Here is a 26,483-nt window from a genome sequence, read left to right as displayed (position 1 = left end):
TGTCTCCAGATCTGCTTGGATGCCTCTGTTTTACTTTGCCCAGCAGTGGTGGTTACTGTGGCTGCCTCGAGGGCGAGAGGCACTTCAGGTGAAGGATGTAGTCCTTGGAATAATAACTTTCCATGACCTCTTTCCCCAAGGAGTTATTTAATTCATATTGACCAAATGTCTCTGGCTTTGTACATTTTACAAGTGGTGAGGAACCATATCCTTTCCTCTTTGCAGTGTTTCAGTGAGGGTATGGCAGTGGTTATTGGATTTGCATTGCAAAAAGCAACTGTCTTAACGGGCAAGCTGAGAAGGTGTCTGATGCCTTGAGTGGTCCTTTGGCTCTTCATTGGCTCAACAGATATTCAGTTGCTGGGACACATTCAGCTGCTATCTTTTTGCGTCTTCTGACAGTATGAAATGTAGCAGCTACTTTCTGTTGCTTCTAGGGGGGCAGTCACAAGAAGTACTCTCGTTTCAGTAGTCCCTGCAGTCTACTTTATGCTTTCTCTTCTTTCCCAGGTTTCTACAGACTGCATTACAGTGTGCCTCTACTATGATTTCATATTGCAATCGTGGCTCCGACAAAATTTTTTATTTAAAAAAAAAAAAAAAGCCTCTGCAGCTCTGACTTGCCAATGGGTTTTCTTTCTCTCATGGGCCTCCTCATTCTCAGACTTTACTGCATTGAATCTCCAATTCCTGTGATAGACAAGGGCAACTCCTAATCACAGTAGTTCATTTTGTCTCTTTCAGAAATCTTCTCAAAAAGAGGGCTTCTGTACAAAATGTTGGACCCCTTTTCTCCCCCATCAAATTATGAACAGGACTCTATATCCCCCCCCCCCCCAAGTATAGCTTTCCTTTGTCTCATTACTGCTTTCAGAATCATTCCCTGGGTTTTCAAAGGCTTTGAAAGGCCTTCCTGAAATGTTTCTATGCTATGCCATGCCATCTTATAAAGGACTTCATGCCTCTATGGGTTTTAAATTGTTTGGGAGGCTTTGATGAAACCTCCCTTTGAGTTGTTTTTTTTTTTTGCATTGCTATATAATTTCTGGCAGGAGTATGGCTGATTTTAGTGTCCCCCTTCCTCAGTTTCCACCAAGTTTGTTAAAGCATTCTTTATTCCCCAAGGTAGCAACAAAATGCAACCTAAATCAACACAGTCTTGTGCTTTTTCTCAAATCACAAGAATCAGAGCATTTGTTTGCACAGCCAACTCCAATTTTCACATGGAGCCAAACCCATAAGAAAATATTCTTGTTTCATTTCCTTTGCCCCAAATAAATTGGGGGAAAGTTTCTAAACTTTGTGTAACATTTTCTAGACGTTGGATAGGATTATCCTTTTTGTCCTAGTCCTGATATTGCCAACAAGTTGCCCCTCCTCCCCAAAATGTTTCAACCTGTTTCTGCTAAAGTTGTTTGTGTTCTACCAGGCAAACTACTGGTTTGGGTGCAGTGCATTATGGGAAGGCAAAATTTAAGAGGTCAATCCTGAGCACCGGCAAATGACTTATCTGATATGACTGGTAGCTCCAGTGCTTACTGTTGTATTGGACAAGTTACAGTGGAAAGGTTCCATAGTCATGGTAAGTACATAAACTTTATCTAATTCCAACTTTTGCATGATTGGATAGGTGTTCTAAAATTCTCCCCCGGTCATTTGTTTTGCCATCCTTTGGGTGGGAGTGAACTCTCAGAATTTGTTTTTGTTTCGGTTGTTTATAGCAATAGCAGTTTATTACTTGCCTATGGGCAATAGTCATCTTGTGTTGCTTTTGGTATATATTTGTACTACAGTTAAGGTTGGTTGCCTTCATCTTTGAGGCACAAGAAATCTGCAATAGTGCTTTAATGTGTTTTTTTTTTTTTCCCCACCCATTTTTCTTTAGGTGCAACATGCAAGCAAGCAAATGACTGCAGACAAGCATTACAAAGGCATTATCGACTGTGTTGTACGTATCCCCAAAGAACAAGGAATGCTGTCATTCTGGCGTGGAAATTTGGCAAATGTCATTAGATACTTCCCTACACAAGCCTTAAATTTTGCCTTCAAGGACAAGTATAAGCAGGTGTTTTTGGGTGGTGTTAACAAACATACCCAGTTTTGGCGGTACTTTGCAGGAAACCTTGCATCTGGTGGTGCTGCAGGAGCAACTTCCCTTTGCTTTGTCTACCCTCTTGATTTTGCCAGAACCCGTCTGGCTGCTGATGTTGGCAAAGTTGCAACGGACAGAGAATTCCATGGTCTTGGTGATTGCCTTGTAAAAATCTTCAGGTCTGATGGTCTTAGAGGCTTGTACCAAGGCTTCAATGTTTCAGTCCAGGGCATTATCATCTACAGAGCTGCTTACTTTGGTATCTACGACACAGCTAAAGGTAGGCACTATACATTTCTGTGGTTTGCTTTTTCTTTGTTACAGGAGTTCCATATTGTGTAGTAATTTTGTAGCAATTTTTTCCATTAAAACACAGGTATTGACTGAAAGATAATGAGACTGCTTATCCAAAAGTATAAATTTGAGTTCATACTTCTATTGAATTAGCTAGTCAGCAAATGTATGCACGTTGTAGTTGAGGTAAAGATATGAACGGTAGATGGGTACCATGGCAGATTAACCCATTTTATAAAAATGGGATCTGTGTTCAGTCATTAAGATCTCAGTTCAGTTGTCGGAACTGACACGTCTGTTTCCCAGCTCGCGCAAGCTAAAAACTTTCAGCCAAGACCTACCCATAATGTCCCTTTTAGTTACTCCAGATCTTGTTTGCTGTGTTCCTAATAAGACGTGTTAGCTGTCTGTCTCAAAGCTAAGTAGAAAATTGTTAATTTTAAGACCATTTCTCCAAACTTATTTAATTTTTAGTCAGGTTAGCTTTTTCTCACTGTCGCCTATTTCCTACCCTTTTCCTTGGTAATTTAAATTTTTTTTTACCTTTATTGGTACTGTCCTCCCTCTTGTCTTTGACAGGCCTTTCCTTTTTACTAGTGATATTTTAATAACATCACTGGTATTTTCTCCGTTAGTTTTTTTTATAGTATAGCCTTGTTGCCTTACCATGTCAGACAAAGCTAAGTTGGGATTTAAACAGTACGACAAGTGTGGATGTAAGATGCCCAACTCAGATCCACATGTTTGGGCGTGGGTCATATTAAAGTTCACTGACATTTGTGCTAGTTTTAGTGATCGGACACTAGCAGAACGTAAAAATAAACCTATTTTAAACTATTTACTCAAGACACCTTTTTTCCGAGGCTCTATCCGAGTTGGAGGTCTCACCCCCTCCAAAGACCTTCCTGCATCCATCTGTTACGGAACAGAGTTGGCTCTGTGCTTCGGTGCAGACCTCATCGGCACCAGGCTCTGTCTTCTCCCTCAGTGCTGACCATGATGTTCGCTCCTGTTTCAGTTCCAACTTCGGTGACGTCCTTGGATCCCACATCGGCTCTGACTGTACATGCTTCGGCACCATCCCCGGCCACAGTGCTGAGTTTCTTTGGCTCCATTGTCTCCAAAACTCGACGGGGCAGAGGTTGGTCCCTTTCTAGAAAGACAAGATTCCCCTTCAGCAGCCTCCTTTAGATCCACTAGGAGTTTTTTGGAACTAAACCTGGTGCGGGTTGTGGATTACTTGTGGTAGCTAGGGAATTGCCCATTCCAGCTAGACCTTCCGTCCCACCTGGCTCGGAATCTTACATCTTCCCCTGTTTGTCATCCTCCAGCATCCACCCTGATCTCTGTACCGATGTCCACTTCGGTACATACTGTCTAGTCCGACAGCAAGCAGCAATTCCCCTGTCCACACCAACTACCCTTGCTGCATCGGTCGATGCTTTCTCTGAGTGGTGCTTTGACCATCCATACCTTGGTACCTAGTCCGGCGCCTATTTTCTCGCTGGCACCATCTGTCCATGGTTAAGATTGCTTCCAGTTCTCTCGGAACTCCTCAACTGGGGGTGGGGTGTGACCCCGGTTCTGAGGTTGCCCCTCCTGGTTCCGGGCTCCCATCCCTTGAGTAGGCCTGCTGTATAGGTGATGGCGAGGGTCCGCCATTCTGAAGGCTCACAGCACCATTGACACCAGTATCAGAACCCCCAGCTAACATGCGCCTCTCCCAACCTGCTATTTCGGGGCCCCAGGCACAGGAGTCACAAGAACCCTCTTTGAAGGGAACCCCTTCTCCGGAGTTCTCCTTGGAAGATCCCACTGGAGAGCCACCCTGGAAGAAACGGTGCAAGAGGAAGCACCTTTATCTCATTAGGCACTGATTGACCAGCCCCACTAGTCCAAGCAGTTGACAGTTGATTCTATGGTTGTGGTGGCGGCCACCAAGAGGGAACTGGCAGAAGATAGCTCCACTGCCCATCTTCCTAAAACATTTGAGGCCCGGACCATGGGCAGACCAGGGAAGTGGACCTATTATTCAGTGACATTCGCCATTCGGTCGCTGAACTATGAGACACTACTCTCTCTTCCAGAGGCCTAATTTCTGAAATATCTTCCTCCTTTGGCGGAGGTTCATACTAGGCTATCTGCCCAAGGGCATTTATAAGCCTAGCCTAGCCCAGAGTTTTGTGGCTTTCGCCACCCCTTTAGTTTGAAGGATACTATGCTCATTATTTTGCTGTGCCTCTGTCAAGCAGTGTCACTGAGATAATCCCTGGGGTATATCTGCGATCTCCCATCCATTGGTCAAGATTTCTCTTGAACAAAGCCAGCGAGGTGCTCTGCCTCACATGTACCGGGATTTTGTTCCACAGCATAGGGAGTCTCTGGGTGATGAATCTGTCCCTCCAGCACATCCTATTAATAACAGTGTCAAGGTTTGTCTCCCACCCTTGTAGTTCTGAGGGATCTAGATTTTTTGAGGTGAAGCATGTTCATCAATTCCGGGTTGGACATGGCCTTGTATGTCAGGCACAGGTCACCTCTGAGCAGACGGTAAGCGACTGAATAGAGCTGGAGTTCCTTCAATCGGGCAGCATAAGACATATTTTTGAGACCCTTTATCCTTTTGGTGAGGAACTTTTGGGGCCTTTCCAGTTGCTGCAGGTGTCGTGTCAGATACATTCCGAATGGGGCATTGTACTCAATCATTGGTCTGAGTGATGAGTACAGGGGGACAATGACCTCCCTTGATCTAGATGTGAATCACTTCATGATCAGGTGGGCAATGTAGAAGGTCTTCCTAACTACTTTGGCAACGTGAGTGTCAAACGAAAGGTTACTGTCAACCTGGGTCCCCAGATCCCGGATAACCTCTTCTGTGCTTAGTGGATTGCTGCCTATATGGTAGCTAGGGGTAACCTTGTTTTTCCCGAAGGGTATGACTATGCATTTTTTGGCGTTTAACTTTAGGCCATGGCTCTGGCACCAGTTATCAGTTTCTGTAAGTCCCGAAGGATATCTGTCAGATGTGTTCTCAACTATGGCGCCCAGTTTGCAGTCATCTGCAAATTTTGTCAGCCATAACCCTCCTGTGTTTGCTTGTACTTCTGAAAAGTAGATGCCGAACAAGAGTGGGCCCAGGACTGAGCCCTGTGGGACACCACTTGTGACAGGCTTTGAGTCTGACATGGCGCCAGCAACTCTGACCCTGTGGGTTCTGTCACTTAGCCAGTTTGCAACCCATCTTGTGACGTATGGGTTTACATTTAAGCTGATGAGTTTTTCAATGATACCTGAGTGGGGTATTGTGTCGAAAGCCTTTGCCAGGTCGAGGTAGGCTGTGTAGACTGCCTTTCCCTCATCAATGGCCTTGGTGACTGTTTTGAAAGTCAACCAAGTTTGAAAGGCATGATCTGCCTTTGACAAAGCCAAACTGGGTTGGATCCAAAGTATGCAAGTCCCCTATGTCTTTATTTGAGTTCCATTATGATCCTCTCCATAGCTTTGCAGATCAGGCTTGTCAAGCTGATGGGACGGTAATTTCCAGGGTCGGTGGAGGCACCGCCTTTGTGAAGTGGGACCACAGTTGCCATACGCCACTCCTTGGGTACGTATCCTGAGGTGAGGCTAACATTAAACAGCTGCCCTAACTGCGGGTTTAATTCCTCATTGAGTTCGTGGAGCAAACAACCACAACCGGGGACACCATCTGGTCCCATGGATGCTGTGTTTTTTGCCTTGGAGAGAGCAGTTCTCACCTGAGCGTTAGAGATGTTTGGGGGGGTACAATCCTCTGGTATAGATATCTCAACTTTTGGGGGGAGGGGGGGAGAAGTTTGCACTGAACCTGTCAGCCAGTATGTTGGCAATGTCTGTAGGTTCAGTAATTTTTACATTTTGAACTAATTCTGAGCATATCTGGGAGTTTCCTCCCAGGTTTCTAACATGGCTAAAGAAGGCCTTATGATTGTCTTGAGTCCTTAGCGACTTTTTAGTTTTTTACTTATAATGATCAAAGGTGTCTTCCCTTTTAAGGATTTTGCTCTATCTTGTAGTAGCTTCCTCCTTTTGTTGTAGAGCTTGTTTATGGCTGGGGTCCACCAGACTGGCCGCTTGCCTTTGGTACAAAGAGTCTTTGTTTTGTTTGAGATTGCCTGATCCATGCAGTCCTGTAGGTGCAGGTAGAAGGCATTTGTAAGTGATTCAGTGGCTTGAGTAATGGTTTCCGCAGGCTCGGGGGCCTTAAGAGACCACACTAGTCTTTAGAAGTGTGAAGTCGGCTTTTCAGAAGTTCTTCACTGTGGTCTTTTTTTATCTCTGTGGGGGCGGGATGTGGACTTCCAGTGAGATTAGTTTATGGTCTGATCTCACCGGTGAGGGGTATACTTCCGGTGTTGAACATTGTGACCCCATGTTCGTGATGATGAGATCTAGTATGTTTTCTCCTCTTGTGGGGATGGTGACTAGTTGTCCCATGGCATTTGAGTTTATGAACTCTAGGAACCTTTGGGCTAGAGTGTTGGGGCTTGAGTAGTGATCCCAGTCTATATTCGGGTAGTTAGTCACCTAGTATGATGGTGTTTGGAGATACATTTATCCCCTCCAGTGTTTTCAGGAAAGCTATGTGAGGTTCCTGAGATTGAGAGGGTGGCCTGTAACATGCTACAAATTACAGAGCAGTCTTGTCTATGGTTAATTGCACCTGGATGGTCTCCAATGCATCGTGCGTTGCCACCAACCTTGAGGTGTGGGTGTCCTTGATGAATATAGACACCCCCCCTCCATTCTTGGTGTTGTCTGGATTTTGGGGCCGGAACGCATGATATGAGGTAAAACCTGATAGTGCCGGGGTGCTCTCGGGAGCCTTGAACCAGGTTTCAGTCACAGCGCAGACATCTATGTTCTCCATACTGAGAAGGGCCTCGAGTGCGTGCATCTTGAGGTTGAGACTTCTGGCATTGAGCAGCATTACCCTTAGTTTTTTTCCTTTTTCATGTTCTAGGGTGGTAGGTTTAGAATTTGAGCTTTGCCTAAAAAAGGCACTATGGGGGTGGCAAGAGCCTTTGCCAATATCCGGAAGCCCAGGGGTGACAGGTGCAAGCCGTCCCTTGCGAAGCAACGTGGCTTGTCCAGCATGTCATCCCAGGCAGACAGACATTGGATCCCCTTTGAATGACACCAGAGTTTAAGCCAATTATTAAAGCTGATCATCTTGTCTCTGTGTTGTGGCATCATTCTTGGTGAAGGTAGGATACTGCTCAAGGTCAGGGTCATACCTGCCTGGGCTACATAATCAGAGAGCTCCTCTGTCTCCATGTAGTCCAAGGAGGTATGTCTCAGGTCGTTCACACCAGCGTGGGCAATGACAGAGTCGTACTTGTACCTGCTGTTGAGAGACCTGAGTGCTTGCGTTATGTGGCGGATTCTAGCGCCCGACAGGCATCTTACTGTGACCTTCTCCTTATTCAATCTGGTGAGCGGGACGTCAGTGTGTCTGGAGTCACCAATGACTATTGTGTTTGGCCTTAAGGGCTGTGACTGTTTGGCACACTGACTATGTGGTCTATGTGTTGTGTCCTGAGGTGGCAGTTGTTTGGGTGTCTGCTTTGGTGGCCTCTGCTGTTTTGGTAGATTTTTGATCAGAGCCTCAGAGTATGTCTCTGTGTATTTATGTGTATGATTTGAAGTTGTGATAGTACTATGTGAGACTGGGTTTGTGGTGTGTGTGGTTACCTTCTCCTGTCTGGTCTTGCCGGTCCTATGTTGAGAGAGCTCAGCCTCCAGTTTGGCTATATAGTTGCATCTCTCCCATGTATTTGTGTTTTGTGGGAGAAGGAGAGGGTTGTCTGTGTACATGAGACAATTGTAACATTGCCTCAATATTCCCAGATTCACCAGCTGAGCAGGAGAGGACACTAGCAACTGATCCCTCGACATGCTAGATGTCTGTTTTCCATTAACCAATCTATTGACCTGTCGGTTTTCTTCCTTCGACATTCTAATGGGGGTACATTCTACATACCCTTAAAGTGTATCGGCAGCTTCATTGTTTGGACAGGACTAAATCTTTCAGGAAAACAGATAAATTGTTTGTGGCCTTTACAGGACCCAGATTGGGTAAAGCTGTTTCCAAAGTGACTTTATCCTCTCATTACCTTTATCTACCAACAGAGTAAGCTATCCTTACCTTCCAGAGTAAAGGCTCATTCTACCAGGTCTATGGCTGCTTCTGTAGCTTTTCATTCCAGAGCCTCTATGGATGATATATGTGCAGCAGCCACTTGGGCAAGACCTCCTACCTTTAGATCTCATTAGAAATTGGATTTGGCCTCCAGGGGACTAGCATCTTTTGGCTCTGTGGTGCTCAGGACTAGCCTTCCTTAGGGCCACCAAGGGCTCGAGTTGGCCTCCAGGGGACTAGCATCTTTTGGCTCTGTGGTGCTCAGGACTAGCCTTCCTTAGGGCCACCAAGGGCTCGAGTTGTCCTATCTGTAATGAATGAGCAAAGATTTACATTGGATAAAGAAGTTGTCTTACCATACGTTCCACCTGTATTGTAGATCTTTGTTCATTCATTACTTCCCACCCTCTTTCCCCCTGCCTAGACTCCTTGTAGACTTTAGGAACTCCTGGTTAGGGTATTTGCTCCGAGCCTCCTATTTTTTCTATTACTACATCTTTTATGTAGGGCAGGCAAACTGATATGGAGCAACTAGGAGAGGGGCATTATGGGTAGGTTTTAGCTGAGAGTTTTTGGCTTGCGCAAGCTGGGAATGGCTGTATCTGTTAGAGGACTGAACCGAGGTCCCTTCTATTGAACGAAGATCTACAACTCGGATGAAACGTTAAGACTCAACTTTTTTCATAATTTTCTGGGTATGGAAGTAATTTTAAGAAGAACATTTATCAGATTTTTCTAGTTGCTTTGGTATTTGCTTGTTCTGAATAATTAGGGTAAATTGAGTTGAAAAACTGCAAACTGTGTAACTGGTGGAAGAGTTTTCACAATGCAGTCAAAATGGTTTCACATGTGCCTTGACGTCTTGGCCCACTTTTTGGCTGTGACCTTGTTTCCCATTGTGTGAAGTTGCTGGTTAAAACGTTGGAAATGCATTGGACATTCTCTTGGTTAAATGTTACAGGTCTGGTGTAGCAGTGCATGTTGGTGTAATTAAATGTTTAGTAGCTGTTACCAGCTGTCGTGGGGTAGTTTTATGCTTTTGAAATTGCAAAGTGATGTAATCTCTGAGAGAAATGGCTTTTTTGATGGTTTTGTTACATCAAGGAACTTCACTTGCTGTTAGCTAGTATTGGCAGAGCATCTTTGGTTCCAGAGTTTAGTAAGGTGCAACTTTATCTTGGCCTGTGTTGAGCATTGTAGTGCTCTGACATTTGACCCTTTTTGCCAGGGAATTTGTTTGCTTGGAATGTAGGGTGTCTGGTCTCTCTCTCTAAAACTTAACTTTAGTACTTTCTGATTGACTTTTTGTTGCTTTTAATTGGAATATAGTTAAAGGAAGACTCTACTTAATTTCTTTATTGCATCTTTGTTTTCTGGGCCATTCTAATGCCTCAGAATCGCTCCCAAGTGCTGCTTCTACAATTTTAAAGCTTCCCACAAAATAGGTGATGGGGCCTGCCTAGGTAATGCGATCACGTTTTCTTGCTTTCATTCCTTCTTCCTAGAATACATTTAAATTCCTCTTTCATGCTAGACATAAAGTGGTGGTTTTTCATGCCATTAAGGTAGAATGGCAGGACTGAGCATTGTCATCTAACGCACCTTCTGTAACAGTTACTTCTGTGCTTCTCTAAACCTCATTTGTCTATCCAGAGCTTGTTCTGTAAGTAGTTTGCTGCTTCCAGCAAATGTAGATAAAATGTAGATAGGCTTTTATAAAGATTTGTTTGTTCTGAAAGAATTGATAGGCCTACCCCCACACTTTCATGCTGAGGTGTGAAAACTGTCACTGCAGTAACTGATCCTTGCTGCTGTATCATGTGCAGGTGATTAGTAAAAGGACTCTGGTAAATATTTGTGCTACTTCTCAATGTCTTCAGTGGGAGTGATGCAAACTTAAAATGTGATTCACTGGTTTAATTATGCCCCCCTCCCTTTTTTCTGTTTTGTAGTTTATACTTTTGTAACCAGGAAAGTGAGCTGATCCAAGACCCTTTCAGCTGAGACCCGGGCTAAAATGGCAAAGTAGCAAATGCATTTAACAATACAAGTTTAAAAAAAAATGCCATAAAGATTGTATACATTTACTGTAGCAATATCCCGCAGCTGGATTTACCCACTGTTTTGTTGGGTCACTCCAATCTACCCACCTAGCATCTCCCAACAGTGTATCCCACCAGGAATCTTTTTAAAGTCCAACTTCACCTTGACCAGTTCAGGATACATTGCTTTGTGTCTTGACTTGGTGTTTTACCTCCAGTACTCATCACTCATTTTATTTCTTGTTTTTAGCAATTTAAAATTTTAAATTGTTAAACCTGTCCATGGTGTTCCTTTTAATTAGAAAGTAACTTCCACCATGGAGGTTTATACTAAGTAAACCTGTAGCTATGTCTGGCATTGAGAGGTTATGATCCTAGATGTAGCTCCCAGTCTACTTAGAGGTATGATGTGGCTTATGTGCATGATACCCATATGCACTGCATCTCGAGTGCCATATAATTTTTGTACATTCACTGTACCATGCATCAGGATTCCTGCTAATGCACATTAGACTTTCATTTTGTAAGCTTTGTTGCTGTGCATCAATGTACTGTTTACAAACATACATTTTACAAAAATGAACAGTTAATTATAAACTAGGTTTTAGTTAAAGAATCAATCCATGGGTAAATGCTGGGCTGCTGTTCCAAGAGTCGTCAGTATCCTAACCTTAACATACCAAAATTATAAGGAACTTGTCATGATTAACTGTACCTTGTTTTGACCTTGTTAGTGAAGGCTTGAGGGGCCATAGTGCATTTGAAATTGCCCATCCATTGGTCTAGGTTACACGTAAAGGATCCAGAAGCTTTCCTTTTACATCCAAAGGAAGACTATGGATGCTCCAGAATGTCATTCCAGAAGGTCCTGTATTTTGATGGAAGTTGAGATCTCTTGTGCAGGTGTTTTGTTTTGCAGAACTGCAGGATGTCGCTCAGGATTTTCTTTTGGGGCTCTGTCTGCCTCCATTTTTCCTGTTTGTGAGTGGGAGATTCACTTAACCAGACGGTGCTCTGGGGCAGTTGGGTGTTGGTCTAAGCTCCTCGTTAAAACTCCTGGATCACAAACCTATTTAACTGCCTGTGAAACTGCAACATTTTCTATGGTGGGGTACCTTGGGTTGAATGTTTTCCCAACCATTTAATTTTGTAAAACTAAAACTTCTGGTAAACAGAAGGCAGTAAGGTACTGGTACACGGGGTTTGCCTGTGACTTTGACAACTTGTCATCCTTTACCAGTGTGCCCTATAATGGATCCCCTCTTTCAGGCCGAAGGTTGGGGAGAAGTTGGTGTGAGCAAGGTGGGAAGAAGCTGTTTACTATGGGTCATTATGGGCATTTGTAATGCTGCATCAGACTTTCAGAAAACTGAAGTTGGAAATTAGGTCAGTATTGAGGCACTGAATGCACACTGAAAGAATTTCAGATCATTACTAGAACTGTGTTAAATGGAAGTATGCTCCATTTAAACTTGGTGAACTGACTTCTGTTTTAATGAAATTACATGCTGATTAAAACTAGGTGCATTGTAACCCCTGCCATTTCTAGTTTCTCACACCCATTCATTTCCTTAAAGTAAAAAAAATGCATTAAATGGCTTTGGGATGTGTTTGGTATGGGCTGCCCCCAAGATGAGCGCATGTGCACTTGATTTGTCACCGATCATCTCCGTGTGGACTGTAAAGCTTGTAGAGCCTTTGGGTTGTGGGTCTTGGCAGACCAATGAGAACTGCTACCCCTACCCTAGAGTTCTCTACTTCAGATTGTTGTGAAAAAGGAGAGACTAATGTGAAGTGCAGAAGAATGTAATGATTGGGATGAGGAAGGGAAAACGTAATGGGGAAGTTTGTTGCCCTTACAAGGTAAGCTGTATCTGAAAGCCCCAAGGCCTTTGGCTCCTCTGGCATATTCGAAAGTGATGGAATTTGGTGCATCCTCCTGCTCTGTTCTTCTCATCCTTGCCACTTGAATGAACCCATGTCTACAGAAGTGCACAATACCCCTAGCAGTGGCTCGGGCTTTGGGTTGAATCAGTTCATCCTTCATGGCTATCACAGCAGAGCCTGAAACTTCTCCAGAGCCATCTCCCTATGTTATCTGGACCTTTTGTTTGGACTCTGGAGGTCCATTAGTTACCATGACATAGTAAAAAACCTTCCTTTGGTTTTCAGGGTCAGCAAGGTCTACCAAGGCAACTTGGAAAAGCTTGAGAACCTTTGTAAAGCCTCAGATGGACCTGGGGATAATTCCCTGTCCATACAGAGGGTTGATTAGCATGTCCCTTTAGCCAGCCATCTTGCTTTGGCATCTGAATTGGTTTCTGACTCCTAGGTCTATCTTATAGCTTTTGGAGAATCAACTCTCCACCATGCAGTCTATATTAAATCTCTTCATGCCCCTGTATTTCCAGTGTGGCAGACACTGCCACTCACTGCCATGGATGCTCCTTTGTAATTTTCCAGACTGCTTCAAGGGAGTCCCTTTTTTTAAATGGCTGCTTTTAATATTACTCTCTGATCAAGTAGCTCGGTAATTGTCTACAGACTAGGAGTGAACAGGACTGTAATATGTCTGCTGTAGGGAGTAATGCTTTTCCACCCCTCAGAGGATGATATCTGGTAGAAGGGTGTTCAAAGTCGTAGCAGTCTACCCAAGATGCTCCTGGCAAAGTGCTCCCTGAGGCATGGGGGCAGCCTCAGTGGTTGCTGTCCTAGGGCAGGGGTGGTCTGCAGTTCAGGGCTTCAGAGGCTCGTTCTCAGTCCTTGGATGCTGCTTCACTCTGGAGGCAGTCAAGGGTTGGGGAGCTTGGGAGGCTGTAGTATCTGATGTGACAAGTCCTTTCCTGTGGTTACTGTGTTCCATTTGGAAGTGCTTTCTGGATGTTCCACTGCACCAGTGGATGGAAGCAGCACTTGGGGGGGGTTTTATGACCAACCTTGTCAGAGGTACAACCAGTCCAGTTAAGGTCTGGTTTCTACTTGTGGTTTTGGTACTAAAGGAAAGGGAGAGGTGTTCTAAGCACCCATCTTGGACATAAGCAAGCAGAGTCTGGATATCGGGTAAATCCAAAACCCCGACTGTAACTGTTTATTCCATTCTGCCTCTGCTGAGGAAGGACTGATTTGTGCTCAGTGGCCTGTCTGAATAGACGCTCCAAAAGATTTCTTGTGCTTAAGACTAGGGGCCACTCCTTTCCAATTTCAGACATTACTGTCTCGTCTGACAACACCCCCCCCCCCACATGCTCACCAATTCAGATGCCATTGAGCACTCCCAAACAAATTGCAAAACCACCTTCAAGGTTGTCCCCTCTAGAAACTGTAGCAAATGGTCTTGCAGCCAAGGTCACCTGCTCATCAGATGTCATGGTCATACCGCCATCTGCTTTGGTTATCTGGCAAGATGTTTCAAGAGTCCTACAGTGGACCTTGTCAGTTCAATGGTCCATTTAGTCCCATCTGATTAACTTTCTGAACTGCCTCACCAATATGAGTTGCTACCACATCTGGTGGTGGATATTCTTCCCTCTATTTTCTGTAAGTCATCCCTTTGTTCTTTACCAGCCAAAGCCTCTGATCACGGACACCTCCCTCATGGGGTGGGGGGCACCACGAAGGGAAAATTATCCAAGGTACCTGGGCCCTGTCAGCTCAACTGCACATCAGTGGTTTGGAGATGAGGGCAGCTCTCAGTATTGCAGACCTTTCAGGATGGTCTTCCCAAAGGTGTGATACAGACTCTGAACTCACTGTTGTGGTATGGTACTTGGGAGGGAACTTTATCTTGCCCCTTATGTCGAAGGTATGATGACTTTGCATCGGGCAAAGTTCTTGCAATGCTTTCTTATAGCAGTGTACAGCTCGAAAATCCATGTTCTAGTGGGTAATCCCTTAAGTAGAAACATTTTACCTTGTGTGGTCCCTCAGTCATCCAGTGGTCTGGGCATAAAGATGCTGTGACTGGAACTCCTTTCAGCACCAAATACAGCGACTTGTTTGCCCTGATTCTCTGGTAGTTGGCCACAGAGGGACATTTTGTTCCTGAGTGTTCTGTATGCTTGTCACCCCTAACTCCCTTGGTCAGCTTTCTACAGAAAGCCAGCCGTTGCTGAGTGGTGACTGATCATTGCTCACTTTTGGCCCGTACAAGTTTGGTTTCCCTTCCTGTTGCTTCATCTTTTTCACCTGCCTTGGGTTCTGGACCTAGTTTCAGATCTATTTCTCAATCTTCAGATTTAGGTAAGGCTGGCCTGAAGTTCTTCAAACTGCTCTATCTCTGGTGTGGGTAATGGACTGAGTTCACAAGCTCACTGAATGTGATTCCAGAAGTACTCTGCTAGAAATAATTTTGCCAGCAAATGGAAATCTTTTTCTATCTGGGCCACAACCAAGAGATTGGATTCTGTCTGCCCCACTTCAGGCTATTCTAGATTTTCTTGCAGGACTCTGAGCTTATTCTACCGTTTAATGCTCATGTGGGTCAAAATTGTGCTCTGAATCTTCCAAGGCCTTCTTAAAGGTACCCTTTGCATGGGGTCAGGCTACAAAAGCCCAGTAAAAGGTCTAGACCCTCCTTGGGATTTTACCCTTGGGTTCAGTCTGAAAGCCTAGTAAAAGGTCTGGACCATCCTTGGGATTTTACCCTCTTATTCTTCAGTCCTTCTCAAAACCATGCATTTCATCTGGCAACTACAGTGGATCTCCGAATGTCCTAACTGAAATCACTGTTGCAGTGTTCCTGGGTTGCTTGGGGGACCTTCCTTTAATGATTTTTGTTGAAAGTTCTAGAGAACAACATCTAGGCAGGGCAAGTGCGGTGTCCAGGTTCTGCATAATTACTTGCATACGGCGTCTCTCGACTGTTTTTTGTTTTATGCCTAAACCTGGAACACCTTACCAATGACAGCGGAGCACTATTTTTTTCCAAAAACAATTGGGTCTAGGATTTTTATAATACTTTCGCCAGGCCTAGCGTATTGTATGCTTGGCCAGTCCAAGATGGCGACTCCTCATCCTCTGTCCCTCTACTGCAAAGAAGCTTGGGCCCTGAACGGCTTGGCAGTCCATTTCTGACTTTCAACATATTTGTTGAATTACCTCAAATTTTTCAGTTGTCAGTTGCAGAGACCTGATGGAGGCCAGTATTGCTCCTGAGGCCTTGCAGACTACTGATAATCTGAGGAACTGTGTATTTTTTGAAGGGCTGCACAGCATCCCTAAAACTTTTTGGGGAAAAACACCCAAGCATGTGCGCGCCCCCCCTTTCAGCTTAGGGAGGAGCGGATAAACATCTTGTAAAGGTTGTTCAAAGCTGATGTCTTTGAAACTTTCTTCCTTTAGGTCTCTGCAACTGTAGGCTACTGTCCAGGCTAAATCTCTTATTTTACATTTGACAACCAGGAAAGTCCAACTGGACAGGCATCCATTTTCAGCCAAGGCCTGGGGAGAGCAGCTCCAATAGCATGTCATAAAGAAATTACACAATATCATACAGAGATGTAGGTTCCATAGAAACAGTTATGTATAGATTTCCTTTAGTAAAGTCAGCATACAGTATTCCTAGTAGTAGGGTTTTTATATAGAATATAAAATATAAACATGAGAACATTTTTTTCTTTCTAAATTGAGTACTCAATATTTTGTTACAGAGCTAACCAGTTATTGAGCTTTACAGTGAAAGGAATTGGGGGACCTTTAGTAGAATCCTTGAACATGGTATTGGTGCAAATTTAACCTGGGGAGTAGCCTGAACAAAGCCAATTGTTTGAGCAGTGGGTTCTCAGGAGTTTTTTAAACTGAATAGTGGAGGTTATTTGGCTAGGTAGTGAGTTCCAGATTTTGGCAATGTTGTGGGCAGACAGATTTGCCAGCATAATTTTTTGTGTCTTAACGCTTACTAGGTTCTGAGAAATCGTAACCCTCTGGTAGGGATGTGGAGGTCAATTGTATTTGGAATTGCAGGGTTTTTTTCTGGAATGTAGAAATTATGCGATATTGCGAGTTGATTTGAAGTAGTAGTTGAGGTAGCTTGAGCTAATTGAGTTGGTTAAGGGCGAGAGAGTGATGGGATTTGTATGCGGTTTCAGTAGCATACTTGGCTGTTTTGTTAGTACAAGATTCCATTTTGTACTAATCACTCTGGCGGAGATTAGGAAGGCTGGGAGAGGCATAGAGAAGAATGGATGAGATGAGTTCTTGCAATAGTAGCTTTGTTTTTTGTTTTTTTTTTTTTGTTTGTTCTTATAGAGAAGTCTTAGCTTTTAACATAATGGTTTGAGCTATATGATGTCAAATTTGAGGCGGTCTATTTCTACACCTAAGAGTTTAATGTGTGCAGTTGGAGTGATTTGATTTTTACCTTTGGAGTGAATGGTGAAAGTGAGGGGGGGGGCATGTCCTGGGTCAAAGATTTTTTGGGGGGGGGTTACGAATAAGTTTGTGAACCATGTTTTGGCTAGAGAAACTGCTTTGGGTGAGGATTTGCAGTTCTTTTAAGGTGGGGGCGGCACTTATAAGGGTGGTGTCATCTGCGTGTTGTACTAATTGTGTGAGTGAGGAATTGATTTGGTTGGTGAATAGTGCGAACAATAGTGGGCCAAGGATGGATCCTTGAGGGACACCTATGGCTACTGGTAGCAGGGGGGCAGCTGGTCATGCCATAGGGCTGCTTGCTGTCTGATAAGTAGCTAGTAAACCGTGATGTAGTGGAGGGGCTGAGGCTTAGGGTAGATAAGGTTTGGAGAAGAATGTTATGGTCTACCATGTCAAAGCCTTTAGATAAGTCTAAGCAAGGAAGAAAAAAATGGTCCCTTGTTTCTGTTGTGATTAACTATATCTCTAAATGATAGTAATGCTGTGGGATGGTCTAAAGCCATGCAGTGTTTTGGAGATTAAGTTTTGTAAGAGGTACTGAAGTAGTCCGGGAATGTACAACTCTCTAATATGGATAGAGGTGAGAGTATTGCGATTGGATGGTAGTTGGTGAGTTCTAAGGAGTTGCCCCCTTTGTGCAGTGGAATAATGTGGGCTATGGTGTCCGCTATCTGAAGGAATGCGGCTGGTAGGGTGTCAGCAGCTAGTGGTTGGTATGAGTTTAAGAAGCTTTGAAATTTAGTGGGGACAGGGTGTAGGGAAAGGTTGGTGGTGGTATTTGAATAGTGGGGTGGGTTTTGCTAGCACCTGGTATAGGGCTGCTAGTGGTATTGAGGGCATTAAGGGTTTGGACTCTTTCGTTAAAGAACTTGTTAAATTGTGAGGGAATGTTGTCATGGTTTGGTAGTACTAGGGTTGGGGTGGGGGTGGTGGCTTTACCAGAGTGGATTATGCTAATTTATTGTAGTCCAAAAATTCTTGGTTTGCATATTCTTCCTGTTTTTGTAGTAGTTTTGTCTACTTTGATTTGTTTTTTGGCTTTTGTTTAGAAGTTCTTGGCAGCTTTGCCTCTGATTACTGGTTTTGTTCTTTTGATATTGACTCCAGGCCAGATCCCTCTTCCATTGTAGTCTTAGTATCTTTAGCCATGGAGCATAGTTAGCTTTTAGTGTTATAGTTCTGGAGGGGGCGTGATAATTTAGGATTTGCAGGAAAGTGTAGGAGGGGGCATATAGTTTAGGATTTGCAGAAAAGTGGAAGTACTGTACGGCGTCATCTAGAGAGTAGTTTAGGGGTGTCCAATTACAGCTTTATAGTGAATTGTTGAAGTAAATTGTTTAAAGATTTTTAAGTATTACTCTTGAGGTGGGTTGGCGTATGTAATGGGGTATGTTCCGAATTAGGTTGGTGGTTGATCCCTTAGACTGTCAAGAGTACCATGCTACAGTGGGGTCAGATAACAGAATCCCGTCTAAGATGGATGTGTTTTATGGTTTTGTCTGTTTGGGTTGCGGTGGATATAATTTGGGTAAATCCTATAGAGTAGCACCCAAGAAGATTTTGAGCTTGAGGTCCAAACTCTGCAGGCTTTGTTTTTGGAAAGAGGATACCCTTTGGAAATGTTTAGGTGTCTAGCTGAGGAGGTTAATGTTTTGAGAAACACTCTATATACACCTATCTTAGGAAAAGGATCAGAAGCGGTGATCACATCAGCTTCTTATATATCTGGCCACCCTACGAACAGTTTCATATATACACATTCATTCAATTCAAAGGAAATGGAAGAAGTTATTAGAAATTACTGGCCGGTCTTAGCCCTTTATGAAGAATTTAAGGACCTCCTACCCTCTAGAACCAGTTTTGTTAGGAAAAGGGGTGTTAATTTTCAAGAAATTTTTGAAAGTAAATCCGATAACAAAATGAAGGTGAGGCAACCAAGGATAGGCGCATAAAAGTGTGGTTCTTGAAGCCAATGCCATGCCATAATGAATGCTGAATCCGTATATATTCCATCTAGGAAGTTCAGGGTAAAACCATAAAGTTTTCACACCTGTGCAACCAAAGGCGTGGTGTACCTTGGTATTTGTACCACATGTTTGTTTTTACGTGGGGAAACCGAAAGGGAGTTTAGAAAACGGATTTACGAACACTTATGACATAGCTAAGAAGAAAGAAACCAATGCCTTCTATAAGCATTCCCTTCTTTGTCCAGGTTCCAACATTAAATTTGTTGTATTGGAGCAGGTGGAGCCAGATATCAGGGGTGGTGATTGGGAATCCACCTGTGAGCTATGGCAGCTAAGGTTGGACGTAGGAAGACCACCTGGACTCAACGGGACCATTAGTATCAAATCAGTGCTGAAGCTAAGCAGGGCAAGGCTATAGTCATTACACACTACCATAGGGTCATTTTGTTTACCTTTAATGAACATATGTCCTCTATTTACCACTTGTTATCTTTTTATTTATTTAGTCGTAACATCTAGAAGGGGGCATATGCATTATTATTTTTTTAATCACAGCCCTCATCGCTTATTTAGTGATTGTTTAGATTAAGAAACTGTTTATGTATGTTTTTTAAACAACAGAGAATAAAAGTCTTTATTTCTATGAAGACTGAATGAAGGGTCTACATTAAATTCATAGATATATACTCTCAAGTAATTTGGACATATAGATCTCCTAAACCCTTTCTGTGAATTTTTAAACCAGTTTAATATAGATTTTAATAAAAATAATTGATAGTAATTCACGATTTATTTTATCTTAAATCATAATATTTAACATGGTTTAACTTCTAGTTTAGGAAGCAGTTTTTTGATATGATTTAGTTTTGAATATTTTATTTCATATTTAAGGTATGTAAAGCTCCTTTAAACATTTAATCAACAGCAGGTATTCTTAATTAATGAGATGTTGTTGACAGTACTTAAGGTGTGTTTCAGCAAATGTTATGGCATTCACTTGAGAGCTCAGGATTACCTGATTTGTTTGTGGATTTGTAAATAAAGGATTTTGTTTTTCAAACATTTTTTGCTTCTCTTGCTTTGCTGGTTGTGGATTTTCGTCATTTGGATTGCAGACTGTTTCTTGGTTTTCTAAATCCTATAGAGGTTAGTGTGGGTAGTTGGGGAGTGTGGCTAGAGCAGTTCAGCCAGTCAGTATTAGTCACCCTTGTGGCAGGGAGTTTGAGATCCAGTTTAGCAGGTTTTCCGTTATAGTAGTGTTATTACCTGGAGGAATGTAGCCATCTGTAATAATGTATGAGTTTTAATTTGGCAAGGATTAGTTCAAAATCTTTGATTTCTTGGGTGTTGTAATCTATTTGTTCAACGGTGAGATGATTTTGGAACAATATCGTTATGCCGCCTCCCTTTTTCTCTCTGATATTATGTTATAGCCAGGGGCTATTATCTCCTTATGGTGTTCTAGTTTAAGCCATGTTTGTTAGCACTGCTATTTCTGGTTTTATATACAGCTAGAAGGGTGTAAAGGTCCTGGATTTTATGTATACTACTTGCATTTGTTAATGAAGAGGAGAGAAGAGGTAGGTTTGGCTGATTAGTGTCTGTGTATGGTGTTGTGGCGGGCCCTGGATTAGGGTGAATGTCACCACAGTGAATGAGTGTGTGGAGTAGGTGAAAATAGATTGTGTAGTAATTTAGTATGTCTTAATGGAGTGAGGGTTAGTTCTGACAGTTTGTACTAGGAGTAAGAGTGATCTAGAGGCGGTGAGGTCTAGTGGTGTGATAGGGAAGTTAGAAAGTTTCAGGGGAGTGGATAGAGGTTGTTTGCTATTGTGGGGGGTACTGATAGTTGTGGTAAGAAAGGAGGTAGGAGAGCAGGAGAAAGGTGATAGTACATAGGTAAAGTAGTGCTTTTATCAAATGGGACTGTTTTTTATAGTTAATGTCTGAAGAGTGCTTAAGGGAAGTAACTTGGGTTTGATATACTGAGTGATAGTAAGGGTGTGGTGAAGGGTGTTGGTTTGTAAGTGTATGGTGTGAAACTCTGTGGGAGGCAACTGATAGAGGGTGTGGTGTATAACTATAAATGTAATTTGATATGGGCGTAGGGTATGGGAGCAGAGTGAGCATAGCAAACGGAGCGGGGCATAGCCAATAACCCAAGACACTGGAGAATTTGGGAGACTCTGTGAAAGAGGGCCTATTACTGCAATATGTGTCCTATGTTTCTCTCGGATGAAGGGGACACCATTTCACTGATTTTTTTTTGAGGCTATAAAGAATTTGAATGACTCTGTGCAGATCTCTGATAAGATGTTACTCCCTCTTCATTTTCACCTCTGTTCTTAAGGCTTTATAGGATGTTTAGGCCACATTTTCTGCACCTGATTCTTGGCCACCAGCTCTTGAGACCAGAAGGTTTTACAAGGTCCCTGGTGACCTGGACTCTTTTTTTTTTTTTAACACCCAGTGGCAGACCCTCCTGTATATCTTAAGCCCTCTAAGCGTCTACCAGTGCCAGATGCCCTACCTACTGATAGTGTTATGAATAGATGGGGAAAGAATGTTTACACCTCTGCTACCCTTGCCTTTAGGACAATTAGTCACCAGACTCTAATGACAATGATTTAAGGAGTAATGGCTTAATACTTCCAAGTTATATTGGATCCTCTTAAATACAGAGCTGACTTTGCAAGCCAGTCTCATTGCCAGGCACAGTATTAAGTGCAGATGGTCCTTCAAGAATGCAACTGCAGTCCTGACATATGGGTTGTCCTGCCTCAGGCAGCCCCTCTATCGGCCTGATTCCAAAGTCTGGGTCCGGCATCGGCTGTTGTCGCCTCTTCCCTGACGTCAGAGCGGCTGGGGTATAAAAGCGTCAGAGCGGCTGGGGTATAAAAGCGTCAGCCAACGCCATCTTCAGTCTTTCTTGCTGCGCGGTGCCCAAAACAGAAGCAGTTCGCAAGTGCCGGTCGGCCAGCTCCTGTGTTTTCAGTTACCGAAGTCATCAAAAAGCTAAGTAACCCTTTTCCCTTTTCTTGCCTCGGCCGATGTCAGATAAAACTGCAAAAGTTAATTGTTTGTCTTGTGGTAAACAAATACCTCATAAGGACTTCCATTCTTACTGCCTTCCCTGCCTGGGCCCAGACCACGACGTCTCGGCCTGTGCTCGCTTCAATAAGCGCACACTCAGGCGCCTTGCAGAATTTGCTGAATACTTTTTTGGGGAAAATTTCTCCTATATCATGCCGTCGGAACAGACAGCGTATATTTCCAAAAAACAGAAGGACCGGGACCGACATTCTCTGCCTGCAACTTCCACCGACACCACGCCAAAACCTACCGCGAGTGCATCGGTCTCTTCGGAGGTGGTAATTCAACCGCTCCAGACTTGACAACACCGCTTTACCACACACTGAGGCTACCCCGGTGCCGGTTGTTGATTTCCCTCCTGAAACCGAAGCCCAAGATTTACCTGACACCATACCAGTGGACAGAGTTACTCCAGCATGTGGGGCAGCTAGGCCTCCGGTCTCCATGTCCAAGGCCTACACACGTGCTAAGGCTTGCCAGCCAGGCTGAGGCTCACCCTCCTAAAACTTTTTCCCAGGGTCCCGCTTCTGATAAACAGATCATGACTTTAGCTGCAGATCTAATTTCTCTAATCAGAGGCTCTCAGGCTCATCCAGACAGAGGTTCTCAGCCGCCTGCAGATAAAAGGCCTAGGGTTGAGCAGGCAGATATCCTTTCCTCAGATGAAGCCTCTGGGGACTCGGACCTTTGAGATTCCCAGGAAGTATCCTTCCAGGCCTACGAGGATTCCGATGCTGATGAATCCATTCCCTCTGCCTCTCCTCCAGAGGATATTTCTTTCGGGGAAATTCTCCACTCCATGAGAGCATTTTCAGTGGCAGGGCCAGGATTTCTCAGACTCCAGGAAAAGGCTACGTACTTTCCTTAAGTTACCCCAGCACAGGCCTTTAGCTATTCCACCAGTGTTAGATGTATTGGATGATGTGTACTCACTCCAATGCTTCCCAGATTCTCTCCCTCCTGCTCCTGTCAAGCCAGACAGATATTACAGGGTTCCTGAAACTCATAAGCATCTCTTTTAAGGCCCACTCTGTGGATCTAGAAACTATTGCCCAGGGGCCCAAAGGAGTGGCCACTTCCACAGCCAAAAATCCTTTGCCAACAGACAGGGAATCTAGGTCCCTGGAGAGATGGGGCAAAAAAGTTTATACCTCTACCACCCTTGCCATGAGGGCACTTAACTGTCTTTTCATATGTTTCAGTATCAGGATTTCTTGATGGATGATTTGCAGAGAAAGTTAGCCTCTCCTGAGCCTTTAGATAGAAAGGCCTTGCAGGATTTGGTTCATAATACTCAGCAGGTTAGCAATCATTTTCTTCAGTGTGGTTATGATGCATTGGAAGCTTCATGTAGGGCAGCTATGACAGGGGCTGTCATACGTAGACATGCTTGGTTGAAAGAACAGGCATTGCCAGATCATGTTAAAGTAAAGCTCCTAGATGCACCTCTGGAAAAACGGAAGCTATTTGGTGCTAATGCACAGGATGTGTTAATCTATTGAGGAAAAGGCTAAATCAGTACAAACAGTCAAAGATTTCCTCCAGGTTCAGCCACCGAGGTTCAGCAGGAATTGGCCTTCAAAGAATTGGTCCTTTCCAGACACTGACAAGTTCCAAAGGGGAAAAACAGGCATGCTCTAGGTAGAGGGCAATACCAAGGCTCCTACAGGGGCCACCAATGGCAACCAACTAATCGGAGAAGTGGCACAGGGACTTCGACTGCTCCACAGGGACAATCACAATGACTTGACTTTGACACCGCCGACCAAGGCTCAAAGAGAAGCACCTTTAGGTGGAAAATTATCCTTATTTTCAAAGAATTGGCACGTTTTAACAAAGGACAAATGGATTCTGGACATAGACAAAGGTTACAGGTTCCACTTCCATACCTTACCAACAAGACAAGGCATGCCAAACCTGCCACAAAATCAAAGGGCAGAGGCACTCATACAAGTTTCAAAGCTGTTACAAATCAAAGCAATAGAAAAGGTTCCTCCTCAGGAACAAGGCCAGGGATTCTACTCAAGACTGTTCTTGTTCCAAGAAAAGAAAAGCAATGGAGACCTATACTGGACTTGTCCGCTCTAAACACTTTTCTCATTGTGCCAAAATTCAAAATGCTGACGTTACAGCAACTTCCATGCTGGGCAAGGGGTCTTGGCTGGTTACTCTGGACCTCAAGGAAGCATACCTGCATGTCCCAATCAGACAGTTGCAGAAGATACCTCAGATGTCTTGCAGGGTCAGAGCATTATCAGTTCTCAGCATTCCTTTTGGCTTATCTACTGCGCCCAGAGTATTCACGAAATGCCTGGCATCAGTAATTGCACATTGCAGACTCCAGGGGATACAAATATACCCTTACCTGGACGACTGCCTTATACAAGTGGACAGCAAACTAGCCTTGATAAGAAACTTGGACTGTCATTCACTTACTACAGGCTTTGGGATACACAGTCATCATTCAAAAATCAAGACTACTGCCATCCCAACAAATAATTTTTCTAGGAGCCAAACTGGACACAAATTCACAAATGGCTTTCCTCACAGAAGAAAAACAAGAACAATTACCAGATTACTTCAAAAGCCTAGCAAAGCACACCCAGATGACTGCAAGGAAAATCCTGCAGGTCCTGGGTTTCATGGCATCTTGCATTCTTCTGATTCCACTGGCAAGACTACACATGAGAACTACAATGGTACCTAAAAAGTTTGTCTCAACACAGCCACAACTTAGAAGAAATTATCCCACTCATTCCATGTCTACAATTTTTGTGGTGGGCACAAGTAAGCCAATTAAACAAAGGTATGTCTTTCAACAAACCTCAAGCAAGCCAATCCATTACAACGGGCGCCTCAGATCATGGATGGGGGGCGCACATGGAGGACAGATGCATTCAGGGGCAATGGGCTCCCCGGGAAATGCATCTGCACATAAATCAAAAAGATGTTGGCAGTTATTCATGCAGTCAAGGCCTTCGGAAAATTTCTTCAGCAAGGTCATCTGCTAATAGACAGACAACACCACTGTCATGTGGTACATAAACAGGGAGGCACTCACTTACCCCCTCTGCAGACTAACAATGACTCTTTGGGAAAAGTCCCTGAAACTGAACATAGTTGCAATCCCAGTTTGTTCCAGGCAAGGACAATGTTCTGGCGGACAGTCTAAGAAGTAACCTTTTGGACCCGCACGAATGGATGCTGCATCCAGACATTTTTTCACAAACAACTCTTGCATGGGAAAGGCCGGACATAGATCTCTTTGCCTCTCACCTCAATCATCATCTGAAGAAGTTCTGTTGGAGGACACACCATCCTCAAGCCTGGAGAATGGATGCTCTCTCCTTCAGCTGGATGCTCTCTCCTTCAGCTGGAATTCTCTAACAATCTATGCATTCCCACCTCTACCATTAATGACCAAGGTGTTACTGAAGATCAAAGCAGAACCAAAAGGCATTTTGATGGCTCCAGACTGGCCAAGGCAGCACTGGTATCCATTACTAAAGAGCATATCTCGCACCAAGCCGTGGCCCCTGCCTCAATGGCCTCTGCTTCTAACTCAGCACAATTACAGGACTGTTCATCCCAACCTGCAAACATTGCAGCTGACAGCTTGGAGGGTTCCATGACTTTTACCCATATCTCTCTCTCTCTCCAAAAAAGTTCAGAGATCTTACTGGAAGCACGCAGACCTTCCACCAGAAAAACTTATTCAGCCAAATGGAAGAGATTCATCATCTGGAATGCCAACAAGGGTCAGGAAGCATCAGTAATGAGCATACCACAGATACTAGAATACTTGGCAAATGCTTCATAGTGGCCTTTCATATTCCATAAAAATGCACGCTTCAGCAATCTCAGCAAAATACAACTGTGATCCACCTGTGTGTTCACATCCTTTGCCAAGACGGTTTCTAAGAGGGATAAAGAATATCAAACCTCCCAGAAAACCACCAGTGCCTGCATGGGACCTCAACTTTGTCTTGGAAAAATTAACTGCCTCCTTTTGAGCCAGCAGCATCTTCAGAAATGCAATTTCTCTCCTGGAAAACAGTTTTCCTGTTGGCAGTTACCTCAGCAAGAAGAGTCTCTGAGATACAGGCCCTCATGGCAGTACCTCCATTTCTCATTTTTCATCAGGACAGTTTCTTTTGGCATGAATGAAGGATTGGTTCTTGGTGATATCCAGGGTGTCTCTAAATCAAGCAATTCACCTGCCTACTTTCTTTCCCAATCCTCAAAATAAAGGTGAAAATCTGCTGCACACTTTGGACATAGACAGTTATGCTACTACTTGGACAGAACAAAGGCCAACAAAGTCTGACCAACTATTTGTAGCTTACGCTGCTGGAGTGCAAGGAAAGGCAATTTCCAAACAAACTATCAAAATGGATTGGACACTGCATCAGATTCTGTTACTCTTTCCATGGAAAAGGTGTGCC

General features: G+C 43.8%; 1 protein-coding gene across 1 annotated transcript in view; it reads left to right on the top strand.

The window, feature by feature from the left end:
• LOC122802716 (ADP/ATP translocase 3-like) overlaps positions 1-26,483 on the top strand; it is a 101,621-nt gene that overhangs the window by 8,195 nt on the left and 66,943 nt on the right. Inside the window, exon 2 of the mRNA XM_044072471.1 lies at positions 1,886-2,372. Within this exon, the coding sequence (XP_043928406.1) occupies positions 1,886-2,372 (487 nt within the window). The remainder of the gene's footprint in view (positions 1-1,885; positions 2,373-26,483) is intronic.

Source organism: Protopterus annectens, chromosome 5.part0, assembly GCF_019279795.1.
Source record: "Protopterus annectens isolate FY-2018-M chromosome 5.part0, PAN1.0, whole genome shotgun sequence".
Taxonomy (NCBI): Eukaryota; Metazoa; Chordata; order Ceratodontiformes; family Protopteridae; genus Protopterus; species Protopterus annectens.
This window is presented reverse-complemented; position numbering and strand designations above follow the sequence as displayed.